Source organism: Mesoplodon densirostris, chromosome 15 (genome assembly GCF_025265405.1).
Source record: "Mesoplodon densirostris isolate mMesDen1 chromosome 15, mMesDen1 primary haplotype, whole genome shotgun sequence".
Lineage (NCBI taxonomy): Eukaryota > Metazoa > Chordata > Mammalia > Artiodactyla > Ziphiidae > Mesoplodon > Mesoplodon densirostris.
The window spans coordinates 42926435-42953341 of NC_082675.1; the positions used below are offsets into that span (position 1 = coordinate 42926435).

The following is a 26907-nucleotide window of genomic DNA, read 5'->3' on the forward strand; positions in this document are numbered from 1 at the left end:
GGAAGAAATAAAAGAAGACATAAATAAATGGAGAGACACCCTGTTTTCATAGATGGGAAGACTTAATATTGTTACGATGTCAATACTACCCAAAGCCGTCTACAGATGCAATGCAATCCCTATCCAAATCCCAGTGATGTTTTTTGCAGAAGTAGAAAAATCCATCCTAAACTGAAAATTAAAGAAAAAGTGCTGATTGTGGTTTCCTATGTCTTTGCTGACTAACATAAGCTAAACTAGTGTTTCTCATACTTTAATTAATGTATATATGAATCTCTGAGGATCTCTGTAAAATGCAGGTTCTGATTCAATCGGTCTGAGGTAGAGCCCATGAGTCTTTTCTGTCAAGCTCCCAGATGACGGATGCTGGCATCACCTAAGTACTTGTTAGATCTCATTAGCTAAGTATTTAGGAGACATCTACATGTAGCCCCTACTATGGTCTACGTGATCTCCCTTCCCCCACCTTCCCTATACCTCTTTGCTTCATCTCTTGCCATTTCTGCCATCCTTCATTCACCTCAAGCCACACTGGCCTCCCTGCTGTTCCTCATAAACACTAAGCAGGCTCCTGTCTCAGAGCTCTGAAACTAACTGTCCTCTGCCTGCAGCACTCTACCCATACTCTTATGTGGGCATGGCTTGCTCTTGTACTTCCTTCCATCTGCTGCACAAATGTCACCCTATCGGAGAGGTTTTCTCTGACCATCATTTATAAAATAGGACTCCCACGCCCCAAACACCTAACACCTGAAATATGTGTTTGTATGTGTTTACTGACTGCCCCGCCCCATTAGAGTTGTAAGTTCCACATCTATTTTATTAGTTGGTGTATGGCCAGTGCCTAGAACAGTCTGAGCTTATCGTAGGTAGTTAATAAATAGTTACTGAATGAATGTTAGAGAGCCATTCATTTATATTACAACTTAAAAATCCAAAATCAGATACCAGTTGTTTCCATGTTTCTTACTTAAAATTACTGGCTAAGATGAGATTGTTCTTTGCTTATCTTATTCTAGCATAATATCATATTTATTGATAATGGATAAAGTAATAGGAAAGAGGTTTTGAAAAGTTCTCCAAATGATGTGTTTGGTGAATTATAATTCTGTCTTTGAAATACATATAACATGTGAGTAGTTCATGTATATAAGGCTGGCCCACCTGCACTAGGAATTCAGGGACAATTCAAGGCCACCTTTTTTCAGACATGATATTTGCATTTTGCTGATTGTGTCATGTTTTCTCTATGCCCACTTCAGTTGAGATCTTTTGGTTAAAAGAAACAAAGGTTCACTCCAGTAAGGATTCAAAGAAACAAGGGCCCTCATGGGGAATTACAAAACTGGGAACAATAATAACATCATTTTGCCTCCTAGGAATGGCCGCGTTAGAAATGTCAGCATCAGGAACTTTTGGATCTTAACTCTAATGTTGAAGCAGTATCAGGATCAGTCCCTTTCAGCACATCTGTTCTTCTCTCTTTACTGTCTGACTTTCTCAGTCTCATTTTCTTTCTTTAACTCAGTTTATGCTAACTCATGGTTTCTTTTCCCTTATAACCTTCTAGCTCATACATGTGCATTATGGCCCCTCTAGCTTCTCTTTCCATTACAATCATGTAGCTTCAGCTTCCACAGTTAACTTCCCTTCTCTTTCCAAGGTTCCCAACTGCAATTCTGCATGAGTAAATGTGTTTGGACCAGCTGATATTTTTGTATCAGGCCTGGGTAGGGTCACTGTGGCCAAAGGAGTGGCTGCCCTTGGGCCAGCTTCCTGTTGCTTGTCCAGTCTGTGGTGGCCAGCAGCTTGGGGTCAAGTGGTTCCACCCCACGAGGCCCTTTTTGTCAGTAAAGCAGCTCCCTTGCAAGGGGCTGCGTATGTGACTGACCTGGGGAGCACACACATGCTTCCTCTCACAGAAAAGACTTTTCTCCTCCTCCTTTTCATCGATTGAGCTGACTCTGGAAACTTCTTATGACTCACCACAAGAAGCCTTTCCTCGGGCTTGATTAGAGGCCCAACCTCTGTGTCTCCAAAGCTCTTTGTTGCGACCTGTCTCATACTGTCTATAATTGTTTCACACTTGTATCTCCTGCTAGAATGTGGGCACCTCTGGCTGAGAAAACTATAGTTATTTTTCATTTAAAATATTTATGAAATATTATAAAATATTTATGGTATTATCTGTGCTCATTATCAATTTCTTGACTCTCAGCTACAAATCTGCCTTTCTTTGCCCTCTTTTGTGAGAGCAGAGGTGGACCCTGGTAACATTTCTCCTTTGCCAGCTAATGAAATGCTACACTTCGCCAATAGAGGGCACTGAAGTCACACTGCAGAGCCACAGCAACAGGTAACTATTTGGCTTATGGATTCTGGTACTCCGCTGTTACGAAGTACAGATAACTCCAGTTACACCCGCAGGCCATGCTTTCCCCACCTTCAGTGGCTTTATAGACCAGCAATGGCCCATTTCATCTGGCAAGTTTCTTCATCACTGCCAGGCCGTGCGCTCCATGCCCCCTTGGAGGAGGTCTGAATCTCAGCCGTGGGGACTGTTCCTCTCCTAATCCCTGGTTCTTTTAATGCCCACTCTCCCTCTAGCTGGAGGGTATAGATGCTTTTTTGCACCTGCCACTCTAAGGATGCCTTAGAGTCAGTCCTCTGCTACTCCTTTCAGTATCTAACCACCTTCTAGTAGCTAACAATGTCTTATATTAAATTTTCCATCTTCAAAAAATTCATGTGATATCTGTCCCCTGAATGGACCCTGGCTAATATAACATGTGGTGAGGCTTTTATTGGTATTTTTAAATGGACCCATAAATAAATAATTTATACTTTTCTCAGTTTTAATTTCTAATATGATAAATATTGATAGATAAAATCCACACAGACAAAAGATTTCAGGGGTCCTCAGTAAGTTTTAATAGTATTAACGTTTCCTGAGCTGAAAAAGTTTGAAAACAGTTGCTTTATTGCAAGTCTTCTCAGAGTTTTGATATACAAATGCACATTGCAAATCTGAATTTAAACCCAGATCTAACGTACATAAAGCTTTAGGAGATGGTGAGGTCGACAACTTTTAAGTTCTGAAAACTTGGAACTTTTTTCTCATTCAGAAGTTTCTTAAAAAATAAAAAAAGAAAAGAATCACGCCTTATCAGTTAACAATGTAATTAAAATGAAATACATTAGCTGGGATTACTTGACAGTCTAGGAAAGATATAATGAAGAATTTGTTGAAACTTAGAAGACAGAGTCTGTGGGAAGAATACCTGGAAACAGAGAGGTGATGGTGGGTGAAAGGTTTTAGCTGTTTTGCCTGGGACCTTGACTTCCTTCCTTCCTTCCTACCACAAAACCTCACGATACTGTGTCAGAAACTGCAGGTTAAACAGTAAAATAACAGACCTTTCTGAAAGAAACTTAGAGTCTCAAGAGAAACAGGGAAGTAAGGAATATACTAGGAGAATCTACTAGGAGGATCAACCAAGAGGAAAACAAACATAATGGGGGGTTTTGCTGGGGAGGGGGTCAAAGAAGACTTCCTTGGGAAAGTTCTTCCCCCACCTCTTTGCCTGGCAAGAGGAGCATGGCACCACAAGAAGATGTGGGAAAAGGGAGGTGGTAGCCAGAAGTGATGCCAACCAGCGGTCACATCACGATGGGACTTCTATCCTACATTTGGGTTTTACTCCAGAGACACTGGGGGAGAGGAGGGGCATATGGTGACGGGGTGGGGGGCATGGAAACTTATTAATGATGCAAGAAAACACAAATTTTTGTTTTGGAGAGGCAAACATCAAACAATTAAACCACTTGAGGAAATATTACATCAAGAACAAGACTAGGAACTCAAGGGGAGGTGTAGCTCAGTGGTAGAATGCGTGCTTAGCATGCACAAGGCCCTGGGTTCAACTCCCAGCACCTCCATGTTTGATGGCAGCAAAAAACAAAACAAAACATGGCCCTGAGATGTGATGTCAAAGCCTTCATCTTGGGACTTTCCTGGCAGTCCAGTGGATAGGACTCCATGCTTCCACTGCAGGGGGCACGGGTTCAATCCCTGATTGGGAAACTAGGATCCTACAGATCTGGCATGCTTCACGGCCAAAAAAAAAGAACAAGACTAGGAAGCATATCATTGTTATTATTCAACATGTTCCTGGACATTATATCTAATCAATGTGATAACACTACAGAAACACATGATCTACAAATTCATTCATTCAGTCAAAAATATTTATGAAACACCTACTATGGACCAGGCATTGGCCCATATATATGGGTATAGCAGTGAACAACAACAAAAGATCGCTGTCTTCATCAAGCATCATTCTAGAAGAGGCAAATTGAAATGTGACCTCTCAGCATTTCACCTAGTTCATCACTTTTATCTTGGCTTCCTGACTTCACCTGTTTTGATTTTTTTTGCCTTGGCTTCCTGACTTCACCCTTTTGGTTCTTCCCCCTATCTCTCCAGCCTCTCCTCCTTCTCTAGTTCCTTTTATTGGCTTCTTTTTTTATGCTACCATGAAATCCTGAGGTTTGATATGGGTTCTTCTCTCTTTACTGCACCTGCTCTCCTTCCATGCTAACATTTACTCCCATTACTTCAAGTATAATCTATACTGTCAAGAAGTGCAGGTAGAAAGGTAATATAAAGCCTAGTTCTTGTTCCACTTTCAAGTTCCATTTGATCTTTCTTGAACTCTTGATATTTTTTTTTTTTTTTTTTTGCAGTACGAGGGCCTCTCACTGTTGTGGGCTCTCCCGTTGTGGAGCACAGGCTCTGGACGCGCAGGCTCAGTGGCCATGGCTCACGGGCCCAGCCGCTCCGCGGCATGTGGAATCTTCCCAGACCGGGGCACGAACCCGTGTCCCCTGCATCGGCAGGCGGACTCTCAACCACTGCGCCACCAGGGAAGCCCTGAACTCTTGATCTTTTCCATCAGAGCTGCTCCATCTCCAATCTTCCCCATGACTGTGAATGCAATCACCATCCACCCAATTTCTCAAGCTAGAAATGTTAGTCATTCTTAACACCTTCCACTCCCTAAGCTACTTTACTCAATTTACCACTAACACCCACAGATTTTTACTGCCAAGATATACTTCAAATCTGTCCACTGCTACCAACTTATTTCAAGCCGCCATCATCTCTCACCTGTAAGAGCCATCCAACTAGTTTCTTTGTTGCTTCTTTTGCCTTCCCCAAGTCCATTCTCCATATAATAACTAGAATGGTCTTTTAAGAATGTACATTACTCAGAAAATGATGGGGGTACATCAAAAGGATACAGGAAACAACTTAAAAAGGAGTTCTTACTGTCCAAATCTCGGACAATTTGAGAATCAAAATAAGTCATGGCAATTACTGATCATAGCCCATTGACTAAAAAAGAATGCATGAATCCATGCTGATACATACATAAGAGAAATGGGAAAACTATTTATTTCAGTAGAAAGTCAAACAATAATGTAGAAGAAATGAGTTTTAAAAAAATCACTATTTTAAGGAAACCATAAACAAGACCAAAAGACAACCCTCAGAATGGGAGAAAATATTTACAAATGAAGCAAGTGACAAAGGATTAATCTCCAAAATTTATAAGCAGCTCATGCAGCTCAATAACAAAAAAACAAACAACCCAATCCAAAAATGGGCAGAAGACCTAAATAGACATTTCTCCACAGAAGATATACAGACTGCCAACAAACACATGAAAGGATGCTCAACACCTTTACTCATTAGAGAAATGCAAATCAAAACTACAATGAGATATCATCTCACACCAGTCAGAATGGCCATCATCAAAAAATCTAGAAACAATAAATGCTGGAGAGGGTGTGGAAAAAAGGGAACACTCTTGCACTGCTGGTGGGAATGTGAATTGGTACAGCCACTATGGAGAACAGTATGGAGGTTCCTTAAAAAACTACAAATAGAACTACCATATGACCCAGCAATCCCACTACTGGGCATATACCCTGAGAAAACCATAATTCAAAAAGAGTCATGTACCAAAATGTTCATAGCAGCCCTATTTACAATAGCCCAGAGATGGAAACAACCTAAGTGTCCATCATTGGATGAATGGATAAAGAAGATGTGGCACATATATACAACGGAATATTACTCAGCCATAAAAAGAAACGAAATTGAGCTATTTGTAATGAGGTGGATGGACCTAGAGTCTGTCATACAGAGTGAAGTAAGTCAGAAAGAGAAAGACAAATACTGTATGCTGACACATATATATGGAATTTAAGAAAAAAATGTCATGAAGAACATAGGGGTATGATAGGAATAAAGACACAGATCTACTAGAGAATGGACTTGAGGATATGGGGAGGGGGAAGGGTAAGCTGTGACAAAGCGAAAGAGCGGCATGGACATATATACACTACCAAATGTAAGGTAGATAGCTGGTGGGAAGCGGCCGCATAGCACAGGGAGATCAGCTCGGTGCTTTGTGACCGCCTGGAGGGGTGGGATAGGGAGGGCGGGAGGGAGACGCAAAAGGGAGGGGATATGGGAACATATGTATATGTATAACTGATTAAATTTGATAAATAAAAAAAAATCACTATTTTGCGGCCATCATAGTAATAGTTGATTCAGCCAAGTCATTAATGGATGCTAAAATTAATAAGGCAAAGCTTGATGAAGAACAAGATATTTATATAGTCTCAAAATATGTCCCACCACACTGCTTATTAAATACAAAGAGGAAAAATAGTTAACTTTATGGTGAGAAACTTGGCGTATACCAACATAAACAAGTGATCAAATTTAAGGTAAACAGTAATAACGTAAACTTACATAATGTATCTCCTAATGTGACACAGAGGACATAACATCACTCATGCAGTATTCCTGTCAAAATGCATAACCTGAATCTGATCGTGAGGAAACAACAAACAAACCCAATTGAGGACATTCTACAAAATAAAGGGCCTGTTTTTTTTTTTTTTTTTTTCCAAAAATGGCAATACCGGGCTTCCCTGGTGGCGCAGTGGTTGAGAGACCACCTGCAGATGCAGGCGACACGGGTTCGTGCCCCAGTCTGGGAAGATCCCATATGCCGTGGAGCGGCTGGGCCCCTGAGCCATGGTCGCTGAGCCTGCGCGTCTGGAGCCTGTGCTCCGCAATGGGAGAGGCCACAGCAGTGAGAGGCCCGCGTAACGCAAAAAAAAAAAAAAAGGCAGTATCATGAAAAAGAAAGGCAGAGAACTGTTCTACACTGAAGGAGACTGAAGAGATATAAAACTGTATGCAATGAATGATTCTGGATTGGATCCTGGATTAGAAAAAAATTTGCTATAAAAAACATTATTGGGACAAAATTGAAAAAGATCTGTTGATTAAAGATCTGCTGACTAGGGCCTCCCTGGTGGCGCAAGTGGTTGAGAGTCCGCCTGCCGATGCAGGGGATACGGGTTCGTGCCCCGGTCTGGGAGGATCCCATATGCTGCGGAGCGGCTGGGCCCGTGAGCCATGGCCGCTGAGCCTGCGCGTCCGGAGCCTGTGCTCCGCAACGAGGGAGGCCACAACAGTGAGAGGCCCGCATACCGCAAAAAAAAAAAAAAAAAGATCTGCTGACTAAATAGTTGTATCAATGTTAAATCTCCTACTTTTGTTAATTGTACTGAGGTTATATAAGTCCTTGTTTTTAGGAAACGTAAACTGAAGTACTGGGGGGTAATGGGGTAAGTCTGCAACTTGCTTTCAAGTAGTTTAGGGGAAAAGTGTATATAGAATTGATTCTCATTATTTGTGGTGATTGTGTTCTATGAAGTCACAGAACACTGAATTAGCAAATACTAAAAGATCATGACTAGGGGAAATACAGAGTTAGGTTCCTGTAAGCCTCTGGTCATAACATGCTTTTTTTCCCCCACCCTTCCATGTATCAACATGTCTTATGTGTTTCTGTTTAAAGATACCTTATTTAATACATATTGTTGATTCATTAACATTGAACTCACAACCAATAGCACTATAACTCATGCCTGAAAGAAGCGTATCTAACACATATATTCTCTGTAAGGCATGTAACCTAGGAACACTAGACAGCACTTCAGCACTGTGCCTGAGCACCATTTTAAACAGTGACATCATCAACAAAAAGTACAAAAATATGAAAAACATGGCACTAAATAGGCTGCAGAAAGGATACTTGTTTACAGTATGGGAGCTAAAACAAGAAGGCAGAGCCTTGTTTGAGCTCACCTGGGAATGTGCACATTTGGCAACTAAAATTTTCCCTGATCTGCAAATGTCTGCAAAAGACCTTGCAAGTACCACAGGGCACGAGGGGAGGAACAAATAAATTTTAGCAGGTAGGGGGTTTGAATTTGAATTTGCAAATACAGCATGTGTGAGTAATGAGGATCGAGTGAGTATGTTTACTATATATGCATACACACACACTTATACACAAAGAGAGCAAGTGATGAACAAATCAAAAGGTTAAAATTGGTGAATCTGGATGGAGAGGATATGGGAATTTTAAGTACCATTTCTTGCAGCTCTTCTCTAAATTTGAAATTATTTCCAAATAAAAAGTTTTCAAATGTAAATTGATTCATTTTTACTCCTCTGCTTAAAATATTTCAATTGCTTTCATTTGCACATCACATGACCTTTAAGCCCTGAAGGTGGTCAAGCCCCTTTTGGCCTCTCCAAAGGTCATTTAGGCCACCCTTCCTCTAGTTGTCTCACAGGCATTCTTTTAATTCCTGGAACACTCCCCTATCTCCATAGTGAAATTAGATCCTATCCATTACCCTCTTTTGAAGCACCTTGTTCTTTTCTTTCATAGTATTTATCATAATTTGTAATTATACATGCAAACAATTATGTGTTTGTATTTCATAAACGTGTAAAATGATCATTATGAAGACATTTTAGAAGTATGGAACTATGCAAGTGACTTGCTTTAAATGTTTAGGCGTGGAAAATTATTTCGGCAAAGGTAAGTTCTATAAGTTATATACAAAATCATACTTCACAGGCAAACAATGGACAAGGATTGGAAAGTAATATGCAAAAATTAGAATTCAGCCAGAATGATAGAATTATAAACTGTTAAATATAGAAATTGTTTTCTTTTTAGGTTCCTTTCAGTAAGAAAGAAAAATAATCCTAAATCAAAGAATGATGATAATAACTACCATGTTAGTGCTTAAAGGAACATTTTGGAAAAAAAAAAAAAGTCTCTCTAATTGCAGACTGCAGAATAGAATGGAGGGGCAAGGCTAGAGGCATGGACACAGCACAGTTAGTATAATTTAAGTGACTGCACTTGGGTTTGAACTAGAAGAGTGATGGTGGGAATGAGAGAAGTCGATGGATCACAGAGATATTACAGATATAATCCTGGGATTGACAGGATCTAAGACTGATTGAAACAGGGGTGAAAAAGAGGGAAAACTCAAGGTCAGTTACTCACTTTACATCTTAGGCAACTGGAAAGGGGTTCATTGGTTCACTGAAATAGGATCATAGAAGAAAAAGCAGGTTTGAAGATGGCAGAATAAGTTTAGTTTGAACCTGTGGGACAACCAGGTGAAGACAGTAGGCAGCTGTCTACCTAAGTCTGGAAACCAGGAGAGAAACTGGGCCAAGGATAGATAGATAGATCTGGAAGTCATAAACATATAGATAGAAATTAAGCCATGGAAGTGAATGTTATCACCCAAGGAAAGTATAGACTGAGAACAGAAAGCTGAAATATTACCCTCCTATTAGACACCAGGAATACACAGACAAGACAGAATTCCTGCCCCTGGTAGCCAGTCTAGAGGTTGGGATTGGAATAGGAGTCGGAGAAGTACTCTTTGTCTTTCTACTATGTATTAGATTCTCTCTTCTGGTTCTGAGATGAACATGACACAGTCTCAGCTATCAGGAAGTTCACAATTTAGTGAGAGAGGATAGACAAGAAAAACAACTCAGATACTACAGTGTGCTATGGGAGACAAAAGAGGCACTGAATTCATCCAGTGTAGGCTGTAGCCTGTTGAAGGCCAAACAGGAATTGGCCAGGTAGAACATGTTTCAGATGGGGAAGGTCTTTGAAGGGATGTGAACCAATGTATGAAAAGGCATAAAGTTGAGAGAAAGTTTGGGATATTTGGGAAATTCCCGTAGTTACCTATGGGCCAGTGGAAGGTTCCCAGCTTGGTGAAGTTCAGTGAAGTTTCTTGGATGCTATGCGAAGGAGACTAGGGAGTACTTAGCTGTGTTTACAGATTTCAATTGTTACTAAGAATACATATTTTAAGAAAAAGCTTGTGTTAACTTTTGACTATGTAAATACTATTCATTCATTGTTAAAAGAATTAGAAAGTACACAGAATTTTTTTTAAAAAGGATCACTTAGTTAACTAATGAGAACCTACTGCATAGTACAGGGAACTCTACTCAATGCTCCGTGGTGACCTAAATGGGAAGGAAATCCAAAAACGAGGGGATATATGTATATGTATAGCTGATTCACTTTGCTGTACAGTATAAACTAACACAATATTGTAAAGCAACTATACTTCAATTAAAAAAAAAAAAAGGATCACTTAGAGTATCTCCAAATACAGATGTCCTCTGTTAAGGGTTTGGTGTATAATCTAGATTTTCTTCTGAGTATATATCTAATCTGCTTATTGGTTAAAATTTTGTTTTAGTTTACAAAAAAATGGAGTCATACTTTGCATACTATTTTATAACCTCCTTTTTTAAATTATAACAATATACCATGATCATTTTTCCATAAATGTACCTCTAAATGTGTAAATCTTTTTCTTTTTTTAAAATAAATTTTATTTATTTATCTTTGGTTGAGTTGGATCTTTGTTGTGTTGCTGCGCGCGGGCCGTCTCTAGTTGTGGCAAGCGGGGGCAACGCTTCGTTGCGGTGCATGGGCTTCTCATTGCAGCAGCCTCTCTTGTTGCGGAGCAGGGCTCTAGGCATCTGTAGTTGTGGTACACGGGCTCAGTAGTTGTGGCCCACGGGCTCTAGAGCACAGGCTCAGTAGTTGTGGCACATGGGCCTAGTTGCTCTGCTGCATGTGGGATCTTCCCGGACCAGGGCTTGAACCAGTGTCCCCTGCATTGGCAGGCGGTTTCTTAACCACTGAGACACTAGGGAAGTCCCTAAATGTGTAAATCTTAACGCTAATTAATATTCCATAGTGTGAATGGATCTCTTATGTTAGGATCATTCAGCTGCATTCATTTTTTCTAAGAGCAAGATTTCAAACACTAAAAAATTTAAAAAGTGTCTCAGACTTCACTGAATCTTTAATGAAGCCACCAGAAATGGAAATCATTCATGAAGTCAAAACTCTTTAAGAGTCTGGACCACAGGAATCCCCTGGTGGTCTAGTGGTTAGGACTCTGTGCCGGGAGCCCAGGTTTGATCCCTGACTGGGGAACTAAGATCCTGCAAGCCACATGGTGTGGCCAAAAAAAAGTTTGAGTCACATTCCTTTAAGAGGAAAGGAATGACAGAGTGGTGTTCTGTTGCAGAAAGTATTTAAATGCTCTGATGCAAAACATAGATACTGGACTAGGTTCAAGGTATAGAACTTGAAGGCACACAGTTGTTCCTGGCTCACTTTGAAGCTGAGGCCATAGCCATCTTAGTCAAACAGTTATGTTTTCTCTGGCAGATTTTTCAGCTGGTCTCATTGCACTGATAAAGAAGGCTTCCTACTTAAATTCTAGAGTAGTAAACTTTTATTCATTTTGTGAAGAGACTGTAGGTACTTGGAAAATCAAATGGACAATAAGAATAACTTACATTGTCCACTCGATAACTGTACCCTAGTTAAATTATGTTTGTGTGTGTTTGTATGTAAAATAGTAAAATATTCAGAACATAAATTTTGTATGTGTTCAATTTTGTTTTATTACCTGAGTTGATAAGCAGAATATTTGGACAATTAATGACTTAGTCCATCATTTAGAAGGCGCTATAATCTGAGTGTTTGTGTCTCCCCAAAATTTGTATTTTGAAATCCTAATTCCCAAAGGTGATGGTATTAGTAGGTGGGGCTTTTGGGAGGTGTAAAATTATGACAGTGGAACCCTCATGAATGGGATTAGTTCTCTGGACTAAGACAGAAGGTAAATGAATAAGTATTTTTCAACATCTTTAATTTTACAAATATTTTAACAGATAAATCTAATAAAATCAAGATATAATCTTCCCCCTACATTTTTCCTTTTCTTACATAGAGACAGAACGCATTTTGCCTTCCTATGTATCCTATTTTATTATTATAAGTTTCTATAGGAAGGAAATGTAATACACATAATTATTGCTAAACTCCAAATATCAGGACAAGTGCTGGGTAAGGAGGAGTATATTTTTTTCAACTAGAAAATTAAAGTTCCCATTAGCAAGGCAAATTATAAAGCAAACATAAAAGAAAAATGTTCAAGGTCACCTTGAAGAGAACGTATACTTCCTCAAGTCAAGCCTCTTAGTAACTTGATAGAGGTTATTTACATACCTAAATAAAGTATGTGAGTTGGAGGTGGGGTTTAATGGAAGTTTAGAAAAGGGTAGTTCTCGGAGCAAACTTCCTCTAGCATTCCTTCCTCTAGCCTTCCTTCCTCTAGCATTCACTGAACTATACTACACGGAGAGAGAAAACCCAAGGCTAAACAATTTGCCCATCTAGTAAAGAGCAGGCCTAAGATTCAAATCCACTAGATGGTTTTGCTTCGCTGGAAATGTTGCATGGCTCCATTTAATTCATTCACTTAGCAAGTATTTATTAAGTACCTTTTCTGTGCAAGGCATTTTGCCAGCGGCAATGGAGGATATAAGATGAATCAGACATTTGTGGAGTAGTGGAAAGAGATGTACTTTGGCTTCATACAGACTGGTTAGATTCCCAGCTTCATGGATAAATTACTTTTACAGTTTTTAAGTCAGTAAAACGAGGTGGTAAAGAAAGAAAGAGAGGGAGGGAGAGAAAGAGAGAAAGAGCGAGAAAGAAAGAAAGAAGGCGAAAGAAAGGTATCTCCTAAGACCAGCACGCAAAAGGTGCTCAATAAATTTAGTTTTCCTCTCTTCAACTCCACTTGGAGGGGTTTTCTGCAAGGTAAGTGATCAAGTAAGTCTTCATAAAATGGGGAATGTTGCGATTGATTAGGGTCATGAGATGGGTTCTTGATTTGGACTGGCTGAGATGTGGGAGATGGCAAACGCAGTGACGTGTGAGGACTGTGAGTAGATCCTGTCCGTTGGAACAGACAGGGAGGGAGAGAACTAGAAGCTGTAAACGTCACGTTGCCTGCCTACCTGCATAATCTATCTCATTCAGTATAGTGTCAGTTCCTAAAATATATAATATTAGAATAACAGCCTGAAATCAAGGCATCTTCTCTGATTAGATCTCTAAGGGGCAAGCTTTCCCATATTTGACTTGTATTATTGATTCATTTGCCACACTCTTTTCACTTATTCAAAGAATATCTAGCATTGCACTTAAAATCTAAGCGCTAGAATCTGAGGATGTAGGAATCAAAAGACACTGTCCCAGTTTTCAAGCAGACAGACACGTAAACAACTTAAATAAGTTCAGAGGTGACAGAGATATCTACAGCAACGCCGAGGAAGAAAGAGATTTTCCCTTGGGGCAGCTCAACCCTAAATTAATTATACGAAAATAGGCACATTTTACAGACTGTAAAATTATACGCCATGCTTAAACATTTAAAAGAAAGAAATGGAAGTTTTTTTTTTCACAGTGTCAAATGCAATGCTCATTCTAACGACGCTATACAGCCAAGCCCGCAGAAAAACAGTGAGGAAGCGAGATTGAGTTCTTACTTTGTTACCGTTCTCTGAAATCGGTCTTCCACACTGTTTCCTTAAAAAGAAGCCTGTGGAAAGTATAGTCCGGGCTCTTCAAGGAACACGCAACTGGGGATACCAAGGAGAGAGCTGAACGCGGATACCGCAGTTTTCCAAGAGCTGTCTGGCCTCGCCACGTGGTAGATTTTTGGCAACTCGCCCCTCCTTCCTCAGGATTCAGAGGCGGATTCTAACGCCCTCTGGAGCCGTCCCTACTAACGTCACGAGCGCGATTCCAGTCTGTGGCCAATCACGCGGCCGGGTTCTGGGGGAAGCCCGGGGCAGCGGCGGTAGCTGGTGCGCGTGCGCGAGGTCTCCGCGTGGCTATATAAACATGGCTGGCGTGGTCGCGCAGAGGGGCCGTGCGGAGCGCGCGTAGGGGGCTTTGGGCCGCTCTGGGTTTGTAGTTTTGAAATTTCTGGCGGGGGAATCCGCCGCGCAGAGTTTTGGTGGAAGGTGGGAGCCGAAGTGACGCCCTTCCGGGAGCCGCGCAGCCGGGCTCCGCTGCATCTGGTCGCGAGGCTGAGGGGCCGGGTTGAGCCGGCGCACGTGTGAGCGCCGCTGAGGAAGCGGCGAGCGGCCGAGCAGGTGTGGCTGCCGGCGGGGCCGCGCGGACTGGAGGAAGGTCCGGGACGCCGGGGTCCCGTTGTCCAGCCGGCGCCGGTCACTGACTCGTGTGGCGGCCCCGGCGCCTCTCCCTAGCGATGCTGTGGAGCCGGAACTGCACTGGAGTCGGCTGCCGCTTGTCAAGCGTCCCCTCGCCTGTGCTCCCGGAACGGCGGCGCCTCAGCTGCCGCTGATCCACCTGGGGATGCCCGCGGGCCTCACAGAACCGGCCGGCGCCGCTCCCCCCGCCGGTGTGGGCGCCTCTGGGACCGTGACCATGGCCCCCGCCGCGGCTCTGCCCGTCCGGGTGGAGAGCACTCCGGTGGCCTTGGGCGCCGTGACTAAGGCTCCTGTCAGTGTCTGCGTGGAGTCCACGGCGTCCCAGCCGCTGCGGTCCCCCGTGGGGACCCTGGTGACTAAAGTGGCTCCTGTCAGTGCTCTTCCTAAACTCAGCAGCGGCCCTCGTCTGCCAGCTCCTCAGATTGTCGCTGTGAAAGCACCCAACACCACAACAATCCAGTTGCCTGCTAATTTTCAGCTTCCTCCAGGTATGTCGCTCACCTTTTCCGGCTTATCCCTCGGGCCGGCCAGCGGTGACACGGGAAACGTCGCAGCCCAGGATTGCGCCTTCTTGCTGGGAGTTCTAAAAAACTCAGCCAAGAGAACCTTTCATAATCTTGACTTTGCGGGGCAGTGATTTGGCGTTACAATCAAGATAGCCTCTTTGAGTCCTTACTGCGTAGTTTTTCTTTTCCTATTTAAAGAGAGCATCTTTTCCCTTAAGTGACACAGGAGAAGCTGGAGCAGCATATTCAGGAGGGCCTTTGAGGCACTAGCTCTTAGGTGCGGGAAGGTAAAGAGTACCGCTAAAGTTTATTTTCATATGGAGAAAGGATCCATTTTTATATCCACAAGCTTAGATTACTATGTTTAAAAAAAAGTGTTTTTAAAAGGCTCTTGTGTGTTAAGACCGAAAGTGAATTTTAAATTTAAGCAAGCCTAAGTAAGTTTACTGCTTAGAAATGAATAATGTTGCTTCCCACACAATCTTCAGATGTGAGATGATTGTAAGTAACTTTGAGTTAGAAGGATCCCTCTCACAGGGAGCAAATGCCAGAGTTGACAGGTCAGAGCCATGAGGTGGTTATTTGGGAAGCATTGTGTGGATGCTACCGTTAATGAGCCTGTGACTACTTTTTATACTAGAGTGTCCTCTGGGGGGCTGTTTTTCATGACTGAGACCAAGGTTTTGCTTTGTGCTCATTTGCATATTGTAAATATGCAGAGTGGTGTTTGAGTTTTCTACCTTGTCTTCTTTCCTCAAATGAAAGTCACTTGGAATTTCAGTGGGGAAAAAAAGCACATGTTATCTTTGGAAAAAAACTCTACTCATAATTTGATTGTTTTCTATGTATTTTGCTGAGCAGCAATGGGCACTCTGACCCCCAAAGGTGGTAAAGAAGTGGAAGCATTTGGTTCACGTGATGTCAGTTTCCCCAAGCAAAATGAGGGTGCCTCTTTTGGAGCTAATGTTCTGTGGTAGCTGTGTTATAGTTTTGTATTGTACACGACGTACCTACACTTAAGGCTGTGTGCACCGCTGGATACATTTTCTGCTGGTTCTAAATTGTCATCCTACATGCACTCTTATAAAGTAGCTATGAATGTGTTTGAATGAAATTACTCCTAATTTGTTAAAAACAAAATTCCTATCTAGTCAGTGAAGTTTGTTTAGAAACAATCAAAAAAGTATTAAGAGAGAAGAACTTTTAGGAGTGGAAACTTGCTTGTAAGTGGGAACGGATCACTTATTGAGGGCGTACTGTGCTAAGCACTTTTTAAAAAAATTGAGCTACAATTGACATACAACATTATATTGCTGGGAAGTTTTCATCCATTATTATTATTATACATTATTTATATTCTTTTGTTTGCTGGTCATAATAGATATATAGCAAATAAGGAAAAAGGTCTCTGAGGGTAAAGAATTTGCCCAATGCCAGACAAGTCATAGATGTCAGAGGGAATTTGAATTCAGGTCTGTTTAACTCTACTCTTTCCGCAACACTGTGCTTACCACTTGGTGTGTGTACAATATGCCTCCTTGGGTAGCAATGTTAAAAGGCGATTTATAGAATTTTAGGGCCTGATCTTTTTATTACACAGAGAAACACAAACTGAAACTTGCTAGAGCAAAACAACAGCAAACCAGGACCACAGCCTAAGTATGCACTACACTAAAACTTGTTATGCTGTCGACCATGGATAAACTCCCACAAAAGAGAGGAGATGAATTGCCTTTAGGAGTTGTTATTTAGAGAGGAGGTGAGAAGGTACCTTGAAGAGCAGCTTTTGGAATTTCTGCTGAGGTGTAGCAGAAGCTCATATTTGTGTTCACACAGATGCACAATAAGATAACCGATACTTGAGGAATGACATAGAAACACTGATTAAAATAACATTTTAAAAAGGTCTTGTTCTACTTCTTTTATATACTGAGGATTAGCAGAGGATTGCTCAAGGATGCTTAAATTACATAGGAGTCAGCTCTGATTTTCCCAAGGTGATGAATACTTTAAGTATTTGATTTCTCTTTACTTCAGAATTTCCTCTGTGAACAGAACTAGTTTTTAAAAAATGCATATGCACCACAGGTTTTTCTAGGGAGCAGGAGCTGGAAACAAAAAGGGGGGCATTGTGAGGAAATGAAAGAAACTGTAGCAAAGCCCTGAAGATTATTCTGTCGAATATTTTTTGTAATCTCTTCAGTCTTCTTTTTTATGAATTTGTGGGATTTAGACCAGACTGTGGCTCTTTCCGTTTTTGGTATTCTGTGTCCCTTCTATCATGTATTTCAGAGTGATGAGTAAGGACTTGATTGCTTCTTTTGTCATAGACTGTGCTTCATAGATTCTGCTTCTCAGTCTTACTGTACAGAAGTTTGTGAAAGTTGCTTGTGAAATGGTTCGGGTCCTTTTTCATCAACTCCTTCATGCTGAGACATGGTATAGGTTTTGCATTTCTCAAATTCCTGTATTCGTTCCTGGATAATCTTCGTGGTTCTTGTTTCCACCCTAGCTTTATCAAGGGAATAGTACATGATCATCTGCCCCCACAGTTGTAACAGTGCTCCTGGACGTCATGAAATGAGAGGCAATTGTCTTCAGTGCTCACCATATGCACCCTCCACTGTTTGGGTTTCTAAGGCTGTGAAGTCACTTTAACTCATATTTGAGTTAGAAAGACTCAAAGGTTGTGGACCTTAAGGCATTAATAACAACTACCACCAATAACTTTAAAGTTCATAAATTTGCTCATATTGTCTCATTTGATCCCTTTAACAGTCCTGCAAAGTAAGTGTAAGTCTCAGTCCACAAACATGGGATGTCTTTCCATTTATATAGATGTTTAATTTCTTTCAGCAACAGTTTGTAGTTTCCAGAGTATTGCTTTTGCACTTCTTTTGTTAAATTTATTCCTAAAGTATATTATTTTTGATGCTATTGTAAATAGAATTTTTTTTAATTCCATTTATAGTTAGTCATTGGAAATGTATAGAAATACAGTTGATTTTTTTAATACAGTTGATCTTGTATCCTTCTTCCTAGCTGAACTCATTTATTAATTTTAATGGCTTTTTTCGTGGATTTGTTTGGATTTTTATATAGAAGATCATAATAGTTTTACTTTCTATTCTGGATGCCTTTTATTTTATTTTCTTGCTTAATTGCCCTGGTTAGAACTCTCAGTATAATGTTAAATGAAAGTGGTAGTGATTATAGGCATCTTTGTCTCATTCCTCATCTCAAATGTTCCTGATCTTAGGGGAAAAGCATTTAGTCTTTCACCACTAAGTATGGTGTTCACTGTGGGTCTTAAACCAACCTTGCATGCTGAGATAAATATCACTTGGTCATGGGGTATAACACTTTTTAAATGTTGCTGGATTCAGTTGGTAGTACTTTGTTGAGAATTTTTGCATTGGTATACATAAGACATTTTGGTCTCTGGTTTTCTTGTGATGTCTTTGTTTGGTTTTAATATCAGGGTAATACCGACCTTACAGAATGAATTGACACGTTTCCTCTTCTGGTTTTTAGAAGGATCTGTGAAGGATTTATTTTTCCTTAAATGTTTGGTAGAATTCATCAGTGAAGCCATCTGGAACTGAGCTTATCTTGTGGATACTATTTTTGATTATTAATTCAATCTGTGTTTGTTAGAGATCTATTCAGGTTGCCCATTTTCTTAAGTTAGTTTTAGTAGTTTATGTGTTTCTAAGAATTTGTCCATTTCATATTATTTATCCAATTTATTGGTTTATGATAGGTCATAGTATTCTATTATAATCCTTCTTTCTGTAAGATTAGTGGTCATATCCCCTCTTTCATTCCTAATTTTAGCAAATTGAACCTTCTCTCCTTTTCTCTTAGTTAATCTAGGTAAAGATTTGTCAATTTTGTTGGTCTGTTCAGAGACCAACTTTTGTTTTGATTTTTCTCAGTAGTTTTTCTATTCTCTATTGTATTGACCCCTGCTCTAATCTTTATTAATTTTCTTTCGTCTGCTTGCTATAGTTTTTATTTTGTTTTTTTCCCTAATGTCTTAAGATAGAAGGTTAAGTTATTAATTCAAATAATCCTTCTTTTATTTTTTTGAAATGCAAATATAATAATGTCTCTCCTACTTGAAATCCTTCAGGCCTTCCCACATCTCCTCAGATCTTTTTTTTTAATATATATATAAATTTATTTATTTATTTATTTATTTATTTATTTATTTTTGGCTGTGTTGGGTCTTCATTGCTGCGCGTGGGCTTTCTCTAGTTGCGACGAGCAGGGGCTACTCTTTGTTGTGGTGCGCGGGCTTCTCATTGTGGTGGCTTCTTTTGTTGCAGAGCATGAGCTCTAGGCGTGCGGGCTGCAGTAGTTGTGGCTTGTGGGCTCTAGAGCGCAGGCTCAGTAGTTGTGGCGCACGGGCTTAGTTGCTCTGTGGCGTGTAGCATCTTCCCGGACCAGGGCTTGAACCTGCGTTCCCTGCATTGGTAGGCAGATTCTTAACCACTGTGCCACCAGGGAAGCCCTAATCCTTCTTTTAAAATAGAGTGATTTACAACAACAGTTGACCTGTGTACAACACGGGTTTGAACTGCACAGGTCCACTTATACTCAGATTTTTTTCAATAAGTGTATACTGTGCTACGACGTGAGCTGCAATCAGTTGAATCTGTGGATGCGGAACTTCAGATATGGAGGGCCAACTGTAAAGATACATGCAGATTTTCAATGGAACAAGGGTGTGGGGCATCAGTATCTCCAACTCCCACGTTGTTCAGGGTCAGCTGTATAAATTTCCCTTAAACACTACTTTAGCTGCATCACATAAATTTGGGTATGTTGTGTCTTCATTTTCATTCATCTCAAAGTATAGTCCAGTTTCCGTTGTGATTTCTTAATTGACCAACTGGCTACTTAGGAGTAATTAATTTCTACATATTTGTGAGTTCCCCTAATTTCTTTTTGTTACTGATTTCTAATTTCATTCCATTGTAGTTGGAGACCACACATTTTATGATTTCAGTCCTTTTAAATTTATTTAAACTTGTTTTATATCCTAGCATGTAGTCTATCCTGAGACTGTTCCACGTACACTTAAGAAGAATGCTGTTGTTGGGTGGAGTATACTATTGATGTGTTTTAGGTATGGTTGGTTTATATTGCTGTTCATGATTTCCTAGTTGATCTTCTACCTAGACATCTATCTTTCATTGAAAGTAGAGTGTTGAGGTCCCCCAAGTATTATTGTTGAATTCTCTATTTTTTTCCTTCGTTTATGTCAACATGTCTTCATATATTTTGGGCTTTGTTGTTTGGTGCATATATGTTTGTAATTGTTAGATCTTCCTGATCCATTGGCTGTTTTATCGATTATAAAGTACCACTCTTTATCTCCAGTAACACATTATGTTTTACTCTATTGTCTGATATTAGTATGGCCATTCCAGTTTTCTTATGGTTGCTGTTGGATGATGTCTTTTCTGTCCTTTTACTTTGACCTTTTTAGTGTCTTTGAGTCTAAAGTGTGTCTTCTGTAGGCAGCATATAGTAGAATCCTATTTTATAATTGGGTCTGACACTTTTTGCCTTTTGATTGGATTATTTAATCCATTCACATTTAATGTTACTGATATAGTTGGGTTTAGGCCTGCCATTTACTTTTGTTTCTATATATTTTCTCTTTTTTGTTCTTCCTCTGTTCCCTCTTTCCTTTGCATTAAGTGAATATTTTCTAGTGCAACATTTTAATTCCTTTATAATATTTTTTAAGAATACATATATATTTTTAGTGATTGCTCTTACAATATGCATCTTATTAAAATTTACTTCACATTTATATTAACTTGTTTCAGTGAGATGTAGAAACGCTTTTCCTATTTAGCTCATTTTCCTCTTTTTTATTTTTGTGCTATTATTGCTCTACACATTGCATCTAGATATGTTACAAACCCAACAATACCTTGTTATAATTATTACCTTATGTAATTATATGTCTTTTAAAGATGCTGACAGAAGAAAAGATCACAAGGATATATTTGTAGCATTTGTTTTATTCCTTCTTATTTACCATTCCTAGTTTTCTTCATTTGTTCCTATAGATTCCAGTTACCATCTGAAGTCATTTCCTTAGTGCAGTACAACTTTGCTCCTGACCACTTTCTTTGTGTTATTGTTCACAAATACGTTACATTTCTAATATGTTATAGGTTCAAGAATACAATTATGTATATTGTTCTATATAGTTGTTTTTTAAACCCATTAAGATAAAGCAGTAATATGCATATAAATTATATAATTAACTTTACCAGTGCCCTTTTCATGTGAGTTTGAGTTACTTTCTGGAGTCTCTTGTTTTCAGCCTGAAGAACTTCATTTAGTATTTCCTGTCTGGTTTGTCTGCTAGCACTCAGTCCTCTAAGGAGGATGTCTTTTTTTTTTTTTTTTAAGTTTTTATTGGGGCATATTTGATTTACAATGTTGTGTTAGTTTCAGGTGTACAGCAAAGTGAATCTGTTTTACATATACATATATCCACTCTTTTTTTAGATTCTTTTCCCATATAGGCCATTACAGAGTATTGAGTAGAGTTCCCTGTGCTATACAGTAGGTTCTTATTAGTTATCTATTTTATATATAGTAATGTGTATATGTCAATCCCAGTCTAGGATGTCTTTATTTTGTCTCCTTTTTTGACGGATATTTTCAGGGAATATCTGATTGTTGGTTGATAGTTGGTTTTTTTTTGTTTTTTGTTTTTTCCGCAGCAAGTGGAATGTGTCATACCCCTGCTGTCTGGCCTCCATTGTTTCTAATGAGAAGTTAGCTGTTAATCCTATTAATGCAGTACTCTTGTACATTTTTCCCCTGGTGTTCTCAAGATTTTCTCTTTGTACATTTTTATCATGTTGTGTCTTGGTGTGGGTCTCTTTGCATTTATCTTACTTAGAGTTCGTTGAGCTACTTGGATGTTTAGATTATTTTTCATCAAATTTGGGAAATTGTCAGCCATTATTTCTTTGAATTTTTTTTCTGTTCCTATCTCTCTCTCTCTCTCCCCCCCTCCCCCCCTCCCTCCTTCCCCTCCCTCCCCTGCTCTTTCTGGTACTCACATTATACCTATGTTGGTGTGCCTATCATTGTCCTGCATTTCTATGAAGCTCTGTTCATTTTTCTTGAAATGCTTTTTTCTCTCAGTTCTTTGGATTGCATAATCTCTATTGAACTATCTTCAAGTTCACTGACTTATCTTCTGTTCATTCAAGTCTGCTGTTAAGCCTCTCTAGTGAAATTTTTATTTCAGTTATTGTACTTTTTTTTTTTTTTTTTTTGCTGCATGCGGGCCTCTCACTGTTGTGGCCTCTCCCGTCGCGGAGCACAGGCTCCGGATGCGCAGGCTCAGCGGCCATGGCTTAGGGGCCTAGCTGCTCCGCGGCCTATGGGATCCTTCCAGACCGGGGCACGAACCTGTGTCCCCTGCATCGGCAGGCGGGCTCTCAACCACTGTGCCACCAGGGAAGCCCTCAGTTACTGTACTTTTTAACTACAGAATTCCTTTTTTTATAATATTTATTTCTCTAATGGTATTCTCTATTTGTTGAGATCATCATCATCATATCTTCCTTCTTTAAGCATGATTTCCTTTAGTTTCTTGACATATTTATTACAGTTACTTTGATATCTTTGTTAAATCTAACATCTAGTCCCTCATAGGTGGTTTCTGTTGCCTGCCTTTTTCTGTCACACTTTTCTTTTTCTTTGTATGTCTTGTAATTTGTTAAGCAAAACATATATATATATATATATATTTTTAAGAAGATGTTGGGGGTAGGAGTTTATTAATTAATTAATTTATTTTTGCTGTGTTGGGTCTTCATTTCTGTGTGAGGGCTTTCTCTAGTTGTGGCAAGTGGGGGCCACTCTTCATCGCGATGCGCGGGCCTCTCACTATCGCGGCCTCTGTTGTTGCGGAGCACAGGCTCCAGACCCGCAGGCTCAGTAGTTGTGGCTCACGGGCCTAGTTGCTCCGCAGCATGTGGGATCCTCCCAGACCAGGGCTCGAACCTGTGTCCCCTGCATTGGCAGGCAGATTCTCAACCACTGCACTACCAGGGAAGCCCCAAAACTAATATATTATAGCAAGTCTAGATACTGGTCTTTACTTCCCTGAGTGGGTTATTGTTGTTTGTTTGTTTGTTTATTTTTTTAAATGGCTGTGTTATTTTAGTGAAGTCTGTTTTCCTCACAGGGTACAGCTTTGGGCATAAGCACAGCCACCCTGGGATGACAGTGGTTTTAGCAGGGCTCTTTTTGACTGTTTCTTTCTCTGATCTCTCTGTTAAGCTTTCTGCTTCAGCTGGTGTCACGCCTAACTGTTAGGCTCCACTCACTGCCAGCCAGTTACCCTCTTGTTTTCAGCAGTGCCCTAGAGCCTAGTCTGATTCAATTAAATGTGGACTCCTTTACAAGGGGTAGTTTTTGAGGTCATTGCTTGAGGTTCTGACCCCCAGAAGGGACCTTCTTAGTTGTTTCTTTATCTTGTTCTCTCTTGTAAACTGGAGATATGCCTGTGACTTAGCTTATATCTGTCATGAAGATACCAGAAACCTTTTAATTGTTCTGTTGTACTTGAGAGTGACCTTAGCCTTGACCTTTCCCACACTCTGTTGGAAATAAAGTCAGTTTCTTTTGGGAGATGTTTGGAGCAAGTACCCAGGGCTGTGGCATGTTTCTTTCTGAGTGATATCCATGTTTTAGAAGTGGGGTACTGGGCATGGGTGGTAGCCTCTGGTCTTTCTGCTTACCTCTTCCAGTGTGGAACCTCCACCCTATGAAAGAACTGGGGTGAGGGTGATTGGGCCCCAAGTATTCTCTGAGCCATCCCTGGGGTAAAGCCTTCCCTTTCTGAGTAGGGATGGGTGAAACAAGAAGCCTGGAAACTCTTGGATGCACTTATTTAAAATTTGTTCTCTTCTGTATGCAAGTTGGGGTGGCAGAGATGGGAAATGCTAGTGGCCTGCTTCTCCCAGGGAGATACCATAGCCCTCAACTGGGAGTTTGGGGAAGAGGGAGGCCTTGTGTTGTCCACAGTGCCTGAACTGAGAAAGGAGAGGGAGTGGGTCATGGTTCAGATGCCACAGATTCTTGCTGTTCTGAGTTTTAGTAGATTCTCTTTAATAATTTTCTAGTCATTTTCTGTATGCCTTAGGGCATTCCCAAAGACTTTAAATGGTTGTTTTTAAAAATAATTTTCACGTTATGCTTGTTTTTCTGGGGAGTGGCTTTACTGAGCTTTTCATGCTGCCATTCCAGAAATGGAACTCCAGCTATGAATATTCTTGTTTGTACCTCCTACTTACATGGACAGCAGTCTCTTTACATTAGAAATACTGGGTTAGAGGGTATGCAAATTGGAACCAGTTTGGCACAACAGTGTAGAGTTGAACAAAGCAGTTGTACCAAATTACACTATCAGCCTAAAGATGTTGAGAGTTTTTGTTGCTGCACATCTCTCTAACACTTAATATTGTCACTGGACTTCTTAATTTTTTTCTGTCTAGGTAGATATAAAGTGATATCTCACTTTGGTCTTAATTTACCTTTCCCTGTCACTGGTATCTGTGTTTCTTTTTTGCATTTTGGATATTTGTTCCTTGAATATACGTGAACTAAAATTTTCTCCAATTTTTTCTTTTTTAGTTTTATTTTATTTTTTTAATTTATTTATTTTTGGCTGTGTTGTGTGTTGCTGCGCAGGGGCTTTCTCTAGTCGCTGTGAGCAGGGGCTACTCTTCGTCGCGGTGCGTGGGCTTCTCATTGTGGTGGCTTCTCATTGCAGAGGACAGGCTCTAGGCACGTGGGCTCAGTAGTGTGGTGCACGGGCTTAGTTGCTCCACGGCATGTGGGATCTTCCTGGACTGGGGATCAAACCTGTGTCCCCTGCCTTGGCAGGTGGATTTTTAACCACTGCACCACCAGGGAAGTCCCTAAATTTTCTCCAATTTTGTGGTTTGTCTTTTTACCTGATGATATCTTTTGCTGAACAAAAGTTTTTAAAATATAGTTGTGGGCTTCCCTGGTGGCGCAGTGGTTGAGAGTCCACCTGCCAATGCAGGGGACACGGGTTCGTGCCCCAGTCCGGGAAGATCCCACATGCCGCGGAGCAGCTGGGCCCGTGAGCCATGGCTGCTGGGCCTGCGCATCCAGAGCCTGTGCTCCGCAACGGGGAGAGGCCACAGCAGTGAGAGGCCCGCGTACCGCAAAAACAAACAAATAAATAAAATAAAATAAAATATAGTTGTATGTATCAAACTTTACTTATTTAAGAAATTTTTCCCTATCCCCGTTCAGAATGACAGTTTTCTACATTGTCTAAAAGTTTAAAAGTTTTTACTTTTTATCCTTGTATCCTTAATGCCCTTGGTTTTTTGTGTATGGTGTGAAACTTTTCATCTTTTCCATTAGTTAATTGAACAAGCCCTATTTATTGAATAGTATCTCTTTTTCTCACTGATCTGCAGTGCTTTTAGAAAAATTTGATATGACGTATCTGTGGGCTATTTGGGGTCTATTTGGGGGTTTTCTATTCTACTCCATTGGTCAGTTTGTATAGTCTTGTGCTGTTACCATACCGTCTTACTATAACATTATAAATAGTTTGATGTCATGAGGAAAAGTGTTTTGCCTTCTTCAGGAGTATCTTGTTCATATGTCTAGACTTTTAATATTTTAAATAGCTTTGAGTGACAACATTTTTTCCATATTATATATCTTAATTAGCAGACATGGAATTCAGTATGTACTAACTAATCACTTATTCAGAACATTTTATAGCACTGAAAGAAGTGGGAGAACAATATGTGATGATAATACTTCATTTATTAGCTCACATTTTGTTTTCTTTTAACTATAGGAACAGTGTTAATCAAAAGTAACAGTGGTCAGTTGATGTTGGTATCTCCTCAGCAAGCTGTAACAAGAACCGAGACCACAAGTAACATAACTTCAAGGCCAGCTGTACCAACGAATACTCAAACAGTCAAAATCTGTACAATGCAGGTAATGTACATTAAAGTTTTTTTCATCCTCCTCAGTTTTCCAGCAGTTATCTTCATATAGATGTGTATATATTTGCCAGTAAAAATAATAGAAGAGATGGTTCTGCTCAACTTTTTGAATTAAGCTACTTTCTTTGAATATGTTCATTTAATCTAGGTGTTTGGTTTTGTCGTTTGGCAAAACTAATAAGTTAATCTTTGTACTCAAAGATTTTCTTGTCCTCAAGGGGATGTTCAAAGGGCTATGTGCATCTCTAAACGGGAAGAAAATAGCCATTCTGCTTCAATTTTAATTTGTGGTAAAACATTAACACTACAATTTATAGTATTCTTTTTTATCCATATCGTATAGGAATTACCTTTAAAAAATTAGAAATCTGCTGTAATATTTCGTTAACTTGGCGTTGTTAGAAGATGATTTATTTTACATACGTGATCATCTTTCTAGGTAACTAAAGCTTATCCTGTGTGTGCCAGAGTTAAAAAAAAATATTTTTATGAGCATCTTTCTTTGGTTAAACAGAAAATGTGGAATGTAGTATAGTATTTTCTTAGTGAAGCAGGCTCACCCTAATAAAAAGTTTCATTGTATTCTGTGGTAATATCATTTTTTGCCAGTTTCCCCCAACCCACTCTCTCATAATTTGATATAGGTTTTCAGCCAGTCATTTTCTCTATTTCTATATCTGTCAATGATAGCTGCTCCTTCCCTTTCTTGTTTGCTATGGGTAGGTTAGCAGACTTTTGTTTATAATCATATATTAAATAAGAATCTAAGGGGGAGGGGCAAGATAGAGGTAGAAAATTAAGA

General features: G+C 40.0%; 1 protein-coding gene, 1 long non-coding RNA gene and 1 other non-coding gene across 4 annotated transcripts in view; 2 read left to right on the forward strand and 1 right to left on the reverse strand.

Annotated features, from left to right (window-relative positions):
* Positions 1 to 13961, reverse strand: part of LOC132502340 (uncharacterized) — a 32246-nt gene extending 18285 nt beyond the window's left edge. The window contains exon 1 of the long non-coding RNA XR_009534478.1: positions 13856 to 13961. This is a non-coding gene — a long non-coding RNA (uncharacterized LOC132502340). The remainder of the gene's footprint in view (positions 1 to 13855) is intronic.
* On the forward strand, positions 3868 to 3939 carry TRNAA-AGC (transfer RNA alanine (anticodon AGC)). The gene has a single exon. It is a non-coding gene; the product is annotated as a tRNA-Ala (tRNA).
* A 251-nt stretch (positions 13962 to 14212) lies between the features above and the next one.
* Positions 14213 to 26907, forward strand: part of TAF4B (TATA-box binding protein associated factor 4b) — a 117752-nt gene continuing 105057 nt past the window's right edge. For both annotated transcript variants that reach the window (XM_060118590.1, XM_060118591.1), the window contains exons 1-2: positions 14213 to 15033; positions 25952 to 26097. In XM_060118590.1, the coding sequence (XP_059974573.1) occupies positions 14691 to 15033; positions 25952 to 26097 (489 nt within the window). In that variant the 5' untranslated portion in view covers positions 14213 to 14690. The remainder of the gene's footprint in view (positions 15034 to 25951; positions 26098 to 26907) is intronic.